General features: G+C 42.9%; 1 protein-coding gene across 1 annotated transcript; it reads right to left on the bottom strand.

Moving 5' to 3' along the window:
• Positions 1-1,763: 1,763 nt before the first annotated feature.
• On the bottom strand, positions 1,764-11,373 carry CUNH6orf62 (chromosome unknown C6orf62 homolog). Its single transcript, XM_056132520.1, has 5 exons — positions 10,766-11,373; positions 9,145-9,321; positions 7,308-7,430; positions 5,059-5,193; positions 1,764-3,118 (listed from the first exon to the last, which is right to left on the bottom strand). Exons 1-5 carry the CDS (start codon positions 10,892-10,894, stop codon positions 2,993-2,995), a joined length of 690 nt encoding a protein of 229 aa, XP_055988495.1. The 5' UTR covers positions 10,895-11,373; the 3' UTR covers positions 1,764-2,992.
• Between the last annotated feature and the right edge of the window lie 1,365 nt (positions 11,374-12,738).

The following is a 12,738-nucleotide window of genomic DNA, read 5'->3' as shown; positions in this document are numbered from 1 at the left end:
CCCCAGCCCTGCCAGGATCCCAGGACAACCAGGTGTAGTCCCAAAACAAAAGCAACAAAAATTGGTCTGTACTCTTCAATATATATCTAGGTGATGACATGATGATGAAAAAATGGTGATGAAAAATGATGAACTATTCCAGATTCAAGGAGAGAAGAGAGAATTCCTATACCAAAAAGGAATTTTTGTTTTGGGGCATACCCAGAAACACTCAGAATTCACTCCTGGCAGTGCCCGGGGAACCATATGGGATGCCGGGATTCAAACCTGGGTGGGCCATGCACAAGTGCTTTCTAGCTGTACTATTGCTCCAGTCCCTAAAAGGGAATGGTTTTAAAAAATACCATCAAGCTAAGACAATTAACAAACCTTGAAAATGGTGGTGGATGTTATATGCAGTTTCTTTGTTTGCCTATAAAATATAAAATATTATCTTTGTAAATGAGTTACTAGGTACTGAATGATACAGAATCAAAATGTGTATGTGTGTATGTATATATACATAATATATATACCGCAAACTGCCAAATGACAGCAAAGTACTTTGGAAAAATATGTATATATGGAGACAATGAAAGCAAACAGAAAAATACTAAGACTAAACTGTAAAGGCTATACAACTTTCTGTATCCCTCTCACAAACTTTTTGAAATTATCCTAAAGTGGAAAGAAACTAATGGGCATAGAGCAAACAGTATTGCAGGTAGGACAATTTGCCTTGCATGCAGTTGAACAGGTTTGATCCTGGCATCCCATATGCTATACCTTGAAGACTGCCAGTGGTAATTCAGAGCCAGAAATAACCGGAGCATCTCAAGGTATGTCCTCCATCCCCAACCCCCCACCCCCCATAGGGCCTGGGGCTATAGAACTAAGACTGCCTGGTTTTATTTAAATCCTCCCCTACCCACAATATGAACTTGGGAAGGCAACTCACACCTCTGCATCCATACCCACTCAGGGATACCAAAGCAGAGTCTACAACAGTACCTAGAATAATCAACATTTCAAGTGTTCTTTCAAATAGATTTGAACTTTCAGTTGATTGGAAAATATGCAAAAGCATTTTCAATTAAAAAGTTACTGTTAAAAATCCGTCTCAGAGAGCCCAGCAAGCTCCCCGTGGTGTATTCAACATGCCAAGAACATTAACAAGTTTCACAATGGAGACATTACTGGTGCCCGCTTGAGCAAATCGATGAACAAGAGGACAGTGCTACTGTTAAAAAGCTAACGGAGGGGCTAGAGTGATAGCACAGCGGGTAGGGCGTTTGCCTTGCACGCGGACAACCCGGGTTCGAATCCCAGCATCCCATATTGTCCTCGGAGCACCGCCAGGAGTAATTCCTGAGTGCAAAGCCAGAAGTAACCTCTGAGCACCACCGGGTGTGACCCAAAAAAGCAAATAAATAAATAAAAAGCTGCCGGAGAGGCCAGAGCAATAGTACAGCGGGTAGGGAAATTGCTTTGCACATGGCCAACCCAGGTTTGATCCCCAGCAGAACCAGGAGTTCAGCAGAACCCCTGACCATCACCCAAAAATACAAAAAACAAAAAACCAACCAAAACCCTAAATGCTGACAGATATTCTTTATAACTTATTTCTGCTGAAAGAATAAACTCAACTGCTATTTTCTGTTGTGCCGTGGGCTATGAAAAATAACACCCCCACCCCCCGCAAGTCATCAATTTAACAACTAACCAGTGACTTAGGAAAAAAAAATTAACACTTCAAGTTTTGTGTATTCACCTGAATAGTCAGGGAACTTTCACCTATTTTATTTAGGTTTTCATTTTTTCAAATTCCAACCAGAAGCTAAATACAATTGGAAACTGATAAGCACTAAGTTTTACTCCAAAGGAGTCATTCAGATTTACTCCAATAAAAGTATGCAACCCTTAAGCAAAGCTTTTCTTCATTTCAAAGATAAAACAAAAAAAAACAACAAACCAAAAAAAAAAAAAAACTATACAGTAGTCTTTCCTCATGTTCATTGCACAAAATGAGTTGTTTTTCGACCTTCGACACTCATGGCTGTTTTTACAATTTAAGATTCCAACTTTTAATAACTTATCTACTCCAAAAACCCTTCAATACAGTTTCCTTTAGGTTGTGTAGAAATTAGTACTTCTGCACAATTTTTTCTTTGTAGCAAAAATCCCTTTTCTTTAAAACAAAGAACAAAACAAAAACCTAAAAGGAAAAGTCCTTTGCCTACCATGGTTTCTGCAGCTACGAATGTATTTCTCAGTTTTATAGCTGCTTTAGCTACTCCAGACTCCAGATCTGCTTTAATGTATATTACTGTATCCAAACTCAGCAGAATACTCTTTTAAACAGCAACTTTGGGGAAAGATTTGGAAATAAAATACATATTCATGAGTACCAGGAAACAAACATGGCCCAGTAAACTGAGGCAAGAATGCCTGCAATGAGATGCTTTTTTCATTTAAGATTTCTTTCCCGTGGTTGTATTTTCTTTTTAGAACAACCACTTCTGGTCATTAGAGTGAATCTGACAGTGTTCTGGATCAACAGTGATTATAGCAAAGCTATTGCATTTGTAAAAATTATTTATACTGTTACATGTACTTCTCACCCTCTAAATACTGATGACAGATGTCAAAGAGGCAAAAACCAGCGCCAATGGAAAGACCATCAAAAATGAGTATCACCTTGTGCTTTCAGATACATTTAAGCATTTCAGTGTACAATAGTCCTTTCATTTCACATTTTTAGTAAGATGCTGATGCAGTGCAGCAAATATGCAAAGCATCTTCTTTCACACAGTCCGTGCAGAAGACAGCTAATTTTTTTTAAGTTCTGAGATACAAATGATTAAAAAAATAATCCAGGATGAACAAGTTTCAAAATGCATAGTGTTCTGTGCATGAGTCCATTTTCTTTAATCTCTGAAAGAATAAAGTGGTAAGAAAACAAGACAAGATCTCCTGCTGCACTCTGATCTTCTCCACTGTGCTGGCCCAGACTCTATTCTGGCATGTAAGGATGAAGGTGATCCTCTACGGTGCCAACCGCCCAGTGGGTGAGCTGTTCCTGTGGCAGGTAGAGGCAGATGCTGCATAACTTGAAGATCGTAGCTTTATTTTTTGGAGTCTGGAAGGGGAAGAAGTTTAATATTCTCAATAAATACAACCTTAACTGAACAAAACTGTCACAGAAAAATCAATCCATCTCCATAATTCTTACCAGTAGACACAAGCCATACAGAGGAATCAAGACAAATTATGGCTTTACCCATAGTAACAATCTACTCACGAAAACAGAATCCTGCCACGCATACGTAAGGAATAAATGAAACAACATTACAAGCTAGATAAACTTCACGAATTCATATGGAATACCATTTAAATATCATTTATTTCATGGAGATAAATACAAAGTCACATTCCTATACACATATAAAAGCAACACGTGGTGAAATCAAAAGCTAGGGAGAAGATCAAAGACAAATTAGGCAAGGGCCAGAGAAACAGTACACAGGAAGGGTGCTTAGCCTCGGGAGAAGGAAAGGAGCCCACACCTGTGATAGATGTCTGCTAGCACAGAATTTAGTACATAATGTAGTGTTGGTTGTTTGTATCTCATTGATTGAGGGTGATTACTCAACAGAATGAGATTACATACATAAATGTACACATCTTAGCCCACCAGGGTTAAGATAGCAAAAATAGAGCCTGAGGTAGAAAGTGGACCAAGAACACCCAAGGCCAAACCAGCCACACCGAGGAGGATGGACATGTTAAGCCACCAGGTATGAGGCATTTCTGGGTCTCAGGACAGACTCCAACTGCTACTCACTTCATCTACAACTCAGATTTAGCTGAGGGCTCTTACAGATTCAAGCAGTCTGCTTCAAAAAACAAACTTTTTTCCCTATGAGTATCTACCACGAATAAATGCCTACCAAGTATCAAACTTCCCCCACAGACTCATATTCCATTTTGGGAGACCCCAAATTTCAGCATGAGTAACTGAAATTGATGTTAAGTGATGAGAAGGGGGAACCTACACAGTTGGTGTGAATTGAGACGATCTGACCAGGTAGCATCCCCACTGAGAAAAGTGACTGTAAGCAGACTTGGAAGTACTTAGAAGGGAGCAGGAGAGAGGGGATCGCAGGCAGGTACTGTATGCAGCTAAAAGGGGGTTGATCTCTGGCACCCCATATGATCTGCCAAGACTCTACAGGAGTGATCCCTGAGTGCAAAGCATGAACCTACAGCACTACCAGGGTGGCTTCAAAAGCCCAAAATATTTTTAACAATAAACTACTGGGTCGGAACACAGCACAATAGGATATTTGCTTTGCACACAGCCAACTGGGATTTGATCCCTAGCATCCCATATAGGCAAAAATATAAAGCACGGTTAGGCCAGGATTATGTTTCAGGCAGGATGCATGGCTTGGCTCAAGGTTTACACACACATAAGTAGGTTTGAGCAGGAAACAAAATTAAGTAACATGTAGAAAGCAGTCTGGGGAAATAGAAGAAACAAGGAACAGGCTGGGGGAGATCCCTCAGCAGAACATAGCTAGAACATCAGCACATGCTCCCCTTCTAACACCCTCCCATACACACAGCACTGCCAAGTGTGGCGCATCAGAGGGCCTGAGCAGTGGACAGACCCTAGCACTGACCCGCCTGGCGAGATACAGCCTGCAGAATATAGCTGGGAGTCGAGCCTCCCACAAGCCCTCTCCCAGCCCCATGAAGCACTGCTGGGGAGGGAATAAGGGCCAGTAAGCAAAGTGGTCCTGGTTTTAGTTTTTTTGGTTTTGGTACACAAGCAGTCGCAAGGGGACCAGAGTGCCACGGACAGAAGTCAAAGCTCCCCCAAAACGAAGAATGCCTTCAAGCCCTTTGAGACCGCCCCACCACACTCGTCAGTTTTCAATCTTGAGCCACAAGGGACCATGCAACGCTCGGGACAAACAAGGGCCTCCTGCACACCAAGCACGTATGTATGTGCACCTCTCTCCAGCTCCATTGAAATGCACCATTAAACAGTTTTCAAAGCCAAGTAAGGCTTACCTGCAAGTGCTGTCGGTCGATAAAGAGAAACACTGACTGGTTGGGATTGTTGACAACAATTCCAGTCTTATCCTTGCGGCTCAGTACATGCAGAAACTGTTTTTCATAGTCACCGTGATGAAATTCAAATTTGGCCTAATTAAGAAGTACAGACATTTATAAAGAACGAGGAGTACATTACTTTCTGAAGTACTACAGTACCCATATCGTCCTACCTAGCTATTCTAACACGTAGCTGACAGGAAGCAAATTTAAATTTATTCAATGCAATTTAGAGTTCAGTTCCCCAGTAACTTGAGCCACATTTCAAATACTCTGCAGCTAGCTGTCAGAAGTCTCCTGCGTGGTCATTTCCTTCATTACACAATACCCAATTATGTATCTTCAATAAAATTTCTGTACTGACTCAATACTAATACTCAATGATTTTAAGGAAAGTTTCAGAAAATCAACTTGAAAAACCTATGCATTTTCAGGCTTGGAGCAATAGTACAGAGGAGTAATTCCCAAGAGCTAGCAGAAGTACCCTCTAAGCATCTCTGGGTGTGGCCAAAAAAACCCTGGAAAATAAAAATAAAGAGACCTATGCGTTTCTCTCCCTGCATAGTGCCTGAAGTTCAATAACATAAGCAAGTCAACACTATTGAAAGGTCTAGGAAAGAGACTTATTGTGAATCTCAGCTACAATCCCACTCCTGTGAGGTCTAAAATAAATCCTGAAGCTTGCCAAACTTGAGACTCACCTATAAATTAAATGAATTCTTACCTTTTAAGACATTTAGACAGATCAAACAATGTAAAATCCCCACCAATTATAGTCCTCAAGCATATGGCCTCTGAGTGTAAAAGCCTTGAAGTTTCTAATGGGTCGAATACATGCATTGCATGAAGGAAGTTCAGGTTTCAACCCCAGCACCAAAAGATCCTAAGCACTGCCCTGGGGACCCCCAAACTGGATACTGCTAAGTCTGGTACAAATACAAATCAAAAATTTTATAACTGGGGCTGGTGATACAGTACATTCAAGTACGCTTGCCTTGCAATCAGCCGACCCAGATTCAATCCCCAAAATGTCAGGTGGTCCCCTGAGCCCACCAGAAGTGATCCAAAAGCAGAGCCTTGAGTAAGCCCTGAGCACTACCAGGTATGACACCAACCCCTCCGTCCCCCGACCCCTAAACACACACACACACACACACACACACACACACACACAAAACCCAACTTGGGAGGTCAGAGTAGTAGTAGACCAGGCACGGCGCTTGCCTTGCACTCAGCCAACACAGGTGTGATTCCTGGCTCTCCAAACCCTGCCTGGAGTGATCTCTGAGCACAGTCATGAGTAAACCCCAAGCACCACCAGGGATGCCCCCTTTCCCCCCAAAAGAACTCTTATGGAAGACAGGGCCAGGGAGGCAGCTCAAAGGGCTGGAGTGCATGTTTTCCATGCACAGGCCTGAGGTTCACGCTATCCCCCACCACCAGGAGACTGTCTGAAGAGCAATATGCCAGTCGAAATAAGTAGTCCCTAACCACCAGGGATGTAGCAATCAATCAATCATTAAGTCAATAAGTCTAAATACGTTCTTTTTTTATCAAAGTCATGAGGGAAGGCTACAGCAATAGTACAGCGCATAGGGCACTTGCCTCCCATGCAGCCAACCAGGGCTGGACTCCTGGCATGCCATATGGTCCCAGAGCCCGGCTGAAAATGATCCCGTAGTGCAGAGCCCAGGAGTCAATCCTAGCACAGGTGAGGGACTCCCCCAAGCCACCCCCAAAACCAAAAAATTAGGAACACCAACAAAAGGGGAAATGCTCTTAATATAAAAGCTTTAAAGCACATAAAATGACAAGTTGAAAATCCACAAGACATAGGGGCCAAAGAGGTAACATAATAGGTAAAGTGCTTGCCTTTGTATACGCCTGACTTGGGTTCAATCTCCGGAACCCATATGATCCCTTGAGCCCAACCAGAGTGATCTCTGAGAGAAGAGCCAAGAGTAGGTAAGCCCTGAGCACCACCAGTGTGGCCCAAAAACCAAAAAAAGAACCTCCCACCACTGAATTTACAAAATCAATTTAAAGAAACATACATCAGACTTCCTACAAACAGCAGAACATACCATTTCAGCAAAGAGACTAGAGAGACTTATGAAATAGAAGTTACTACAAATAACTGCCTACTTATACATTATTCCAATTAGACTTACACAAGTGCTTACCAAACTAATTTTAGAATAAAATACCTGAACGGGCCTAAAAGGCTCATCAGATTCCTTCCACCTAGAAAACAGGAGACAGACAATTTTTTCAATATCATTCCGAGGCCACAGAATGAAATCCATCTCCTGAGTACAGCCGATTACATCCTGGAAGATAGCAAAAAAAAAAAAAAAAAAACAAACATTTCTGACGTTCTAACAATGTCAGTTTACCTATTAACTATAGGAACATTCTCTAAATTGACAAATTCCAGTAATTACATAATGGGCATAGTAATAGGACTGTGTATCATCTAAACAGTGCAGAATCTAATACTAATTTTTATTTTAAGAACCCATGTGCACGAAGCACTATGGTCCATGCAATCCACTTGCCTTGCACACAAATAACCCAGATTACATACAGTCGTGGAGCCCCATACAGTCCCCTAAGCCTGCCAGGAGTGATCATGTACAGTCTCAAAAAAAAAAAAAAAAACATTTCTGACGTTCTAACAATGTCAGTTTACCTATTAACTATAGGAATATTCTCTAAATTGACAAATTCCAGTAATTACATAATGGGCATAGTAATAGGACTGTGTATCATCTAAACAGTGCAGAATCTAATACTAATTTTTATTTTAAGAACCCATGTGCACGAAGCACTATGGTCCATGCAATCCACTTGCCTTGCACACAAATAACCCAGATTATATACAGTCGTGGAGCCCCATACAGTCCCCTAAGCCTGCCAGGAGTGATCATGTACAGTCTCAATGCAATGTTTCTCACATCAAGTTCTTATTCTTGAGCTACTCCCAGCAACACTAGGGCTCAAATCCAGGGCTCCCACATGTAAAATATGTACTCTAGCCCTTTGAGCTATCACCTTAACCCCGTCTTTACAGCATTTTTATATTCTCAAGGGTGTGTGCTCTCATCTTAAAAAAAAAAAATCTGATACCTTTAATTCAACTCTTCAAAATCAAAACCAATTAATCAATCACCTAATATGAATCACTGCCTTCTTATGACACCAGCAATGCAATTTTTCTCATCTGTTGACGGTAAATTACCTCTACCTCTCCCATGCCGTAGTCTTAACGCCATAGTCTTAACACAGAGCTCACCTAGGTTTGACTTCCAAAAACCCAGAGAATTCTGTTTAAAAAATTGGCATCATATAGCACAGCGGTAGGTCGTTTGCCTTGCACGCAGCCAACATGGCCGACCCGAGTTCAATTCCTCCGCCCCTCTTGGAGAGCCCGGCAAGCTACAAGAGTATCTCGCCCGCGCGGCAAAGCCTGGCAAGCTCCCGGGGACGTATTTCATATGCCAAACACAGTAACAACTAGTCTCACGATGGAGACGTTACTGGGCCCGCTCGAGAAAATCGATGAACAATGGGAGGACAGCGGACAGTGATACTTTAAGCTGTTAATTTAGAAGGGACATAATCTATTAGCCCTCCTTCTGCCTAAATATTAATTAGCTCAATGAACAACTCTCTAGAACATTATTCACAAAATAATGTACACCATTTTATAGCACAATGCTATAAAATTTCTACATGGGTATCTTTTGGCATAGCCTTTAAAAGAAGCAACAGTAGGGGCCGAAGAGATAGTAGTCAGTGGGTAAGGCGCTCACCTATTACGAGGAAAACCTAGTTCGATCCCCAATATCTAATATAGTCCCCTGAACCCTGCTAGGAGTGATTCCTGAGTGCAGAGCCAGGAGTAAGCCCTGAGCACCACCCCCAGGTGTGGCCCCCTTCTCCCCCCCCAAAAAACAGAGGCAACAGTAATTATTCTTGGGGGGAGAAACGCTAGCTCATCTCATAAAAACTCAGCACATGAAGAATTTAAATGGAACTTACCCTTCTCATAGACTGGTATCGAGGAGCATGAAGCTGTACCACATCCTTCTGTAAAAGCTCTATGGAACTTTCCAAGGAATAGCTGGAATCTCGCACACCTTTCAGGATATTTTCTTCATAATTATTTGTCATGACTGGTATAACCTCAGACACTTCAAAAAGTGCTGATTTTTTCTTCTGGAAAAAAAAAAGCTATCATTAATCCAACGCCAACAATCTTAACACCCAGTTCATATTACAATGTAATGTACCTTTGTTCTAACTCAGCAAGATTCATAACCAAAAATAATCTTTTACTGAGCATTTTGAAAGATAACCTTCAATTCCGACCCCAAGCACACAACAGAAATGGCTAATATCAGAAATCTTAAATCGAAGATGGCAGGAAGCATTATGGTATCCATATCAACTTACTTATTTTTGGTTGTCCTAGAAGCTGTAAGGAAAAAATAGGAGGCACCCTTCTAAGGTTGAAAAATTAAAACTTAAAGGGATAGGGAAATAGCTCGGCCACATCCCCAGGCAGCACAGTACCATAAACAGGTAAGTAAGGCCTAAAAATGTAGCTCATTTGCAGACTACATGCTTTCAAGTGGGACCCTGTGTTTTAACCCCTCCACCACCAAAATTGCTGAGTTAGTCATTTACTCTAGATGTGCTTTCACTGGTCAGGTTCTATATAAAGGCTATCTTCCCTCCTCCCTCCCCCCCCCCCAACTTTTTTGGTTCACACCCAGCAATGCTCAGCTCTTACTTTTGGCTCTGCTTAGGGATCAGCCTGGCGGGCCTGGGAAACCATATCAGGGACCAGGGACTGAACCCAGGTTGGCCACATGCAAACACTCTACTAGCTGTGCTACTGCTCTAAACATTTTAAATACTAATAAGCCTTAAAAAAAAATCAAGTTAGTAGCCTGGGAGCACATTCAAATCTTAGCTATCATGCAATATATTTCTAATCTGAACTCACAATTAAAACAAATACATCAAAATTCTGTTTCCTTAAATTCAGAACCTAATCTGTCCATGATTAAGGTGCAAAAACTTCTTTTATCTTACTCTTCCTTTAAGTAAACCCTAAGTGACTTTAAATCTTAGAACAAACTGTCCTTTAAGCATAAATTAACCAGTATATAATGACTCCAAACTAAGTCCCAGTTTATTGAATGTACCAAAATTGACTAATTTTAACATAAATCATTTTAATTCTAATTTACCTTTCAAATATCCTGTTTATTCCTTCCTTAGGTAATCTTTACATTTAGTTTAAAAGTTCACACAGATGAAACTTACTGTCAAAGTTTTAGAATCTTGGCTACTGCACTTAATGAAAGGTGATTCTAAGCTTGGGAATTAAACATGTCTAAACCAACTAGTGCTGAAGCTTTCCATTCAGTTACATTCCAGCTACATTCAGAGAAACACAGGAGTCACAGCACACAATTCATATATAAATTTTTCACCGGGGTCCCAAATAAGCAAGGCAAGTACGACCAAGCTACACCCCCAGTCCTAAAAATTTATTTACAGCCAACTTAACCAAATACTGTTATTAAAAGGTGAACAATACACATTTAACAAAAACCACTCACGCTAATTTACATAAAGAACATGAAGTTACCTTCTCCTTGAATACAAAGGCAATATACATCTTGAAGTCAAACTGGTCAGCTAGAGATTCTTTTTTCTTTCTAAGCTGAGCACGTAGTCTGTTCAGAGCTTGTTTCTTCCGGGAGTTTGGGTCCCCCATTTTGAAATACAGGTGGTACTAAAGCCTTTGGAAATTGTCACTAAACTATGGGCACTTTTTCTTAAGACTCAAGTACAACAGAAACAAGTCATTTTTTTTTCCTGCTAATATGATTTGAATAGCTAAAAATCACAACTGTAACCCCAAAACTGCACCTTCTGGCAATATTAGCAGACTGTCATATTACAGGGTCAAGAAACAAAAGCTGCTGTCCACTCATGTTTGGACAATAACATTTGGGGTTCAATGGGCAAAAGGAGGAGACAGAAAGAAAAGGAGAAAGTTACATCTGAACTAATTTTTCGGAAAACACCTTTGGCTTAACTGCCAAAGTAAAGCTATTGGAGGGGGAATGGGAGGTGGAAAGCCTTATTATCAGGATTTAGGTGTGCAATACCACACAGCTGAGGCCAATCCGATCCTTCAAATCCACCCGAATACTTCCCCCTCTTTAAGAGGAATTGCGAAAAGGAAAGGGGTAGGAGTGGAGAAACTGTGATCCTTGCTTTCCAATTATCAGGAAAAAAAAAAAACCCCACAACCACCTCCCCTCCCAAAAGTTTAGGGAGGGGGTGAAAAAAAAAAAAAGAAAAAGAAAAATCAGGGTAGGTGAATGAAACTGAAATATCCAAATTGGATTTTACCCAGCCAGATCCATGGCTGTAGTACCTAATTAATCTTAGTTATATTTCAGATTTCACTATTGCTATTGTATCGTCAGTGCTTGTTATTGATTACCCTTGGTGGTGAGCAGAGAGAAAAGTGCAAAACCAGCCGAGAAGGAAGGGGAGAGGTACAGGGTTTCCCTGCAATCAACTACAGTGTAGACCGGGGGCGGGCAGCGGGTGCCCACGGCAGCCAGGAGGAAAAACCGCGGAGTCACTACCAGCTTCCCCATCACCCGCATTTTCACCCTCAGGCGGCTGCTGACGCTGCTGCCAAGGAGAATCATGATGGCACCGGGCAAGGAGGGTGTCCCTGGGAGCTTTTTTTTCCAGCGACGGTGGAAGGGGCTCGGGGCCCTGCGGTGGCAGGCCTGAAGGATGCCCGGAGGGGTCTCCTAGCAACCGCAGCACCGCTGGCGAGTCCTACATCCCCCCCCCCCCACCCCCAGGAGCCTCCGTGCGGATCTGCCGCGCTCCGAGACCTCCGAGGGGCAAGTGGGTTTTATCTGATCCTCGCGTCGGGCATGGCCGAGGCCAAAAAAGAAAGAAAAAAAGAGCGGCGGGGTCCTTCCTCTCCCGAGTCCTAGGCAGCGCCCGGGCGGGTGGGGGGGGGAACCGGACAGACCACCAGCCGGTGCCAAGGCGCAGCTCCCCAAACTCCGATCCTGCAAGGTCCGACTCACTCGTACCCCGGCAGGCACCGGCTCGCTCGGGTTCTCAACTCATTTGGCACGGTGGAGGAGGGAAAATAAAAAAAAAAAACCCTCAATTCCTGGTGGGAGGCGACGGGAAGGACCCAGTGGAGGGGATGGGTGGGTGGGGGGAAGGAAGCAAACAGTTGGGTTCCTAGTAATTGGGGGAGGGAGGGAAAGGGGGGGGAAGGCAGGCCCACAACCCCGGCCCACCCGCAAAATAGAACTTTTTTTTAAAATGGGGGTGGGGGGAGAAAAAGAAAAAAATAAATAAACCCAAGTTTCCCCGGCTTCCGGAGGGGAGCTCGCTCTCACGTGCAACAGACCATGTTTCCGCCCCAAGTTTGGCTGGCGCGGGAGGGGTGGGGTGGCCCGGCTTGGGGGTCCCGGAGAAGATGCTGGAGGGGGTGGGGTGGGGGGTGGGGGGCGGAGGTCAGAGAGGGAGGGTGGCCCCCAGGCGGCGGCGGCGGCGGCGGCCCTGCCGGTG

This window comes from Sorex fumeus, unplaced genomic scaffold (genome assembly GCF_029834395.1).
Source record: "Sorex fumeus unplaced genomic scaffold, SorFum_2.1 ptg000094l, whole genome shotgun sequence".
Classification (NCBI taxonomy): Eukaryota; Metazoa; Chordata; class Mammalia; order Eulipotyphla; family Soricidae; genus Sorex; species Sorex fumeus.
This window is presented reverse-complemented; position numbering and strand designations above follow the sequence as displayed.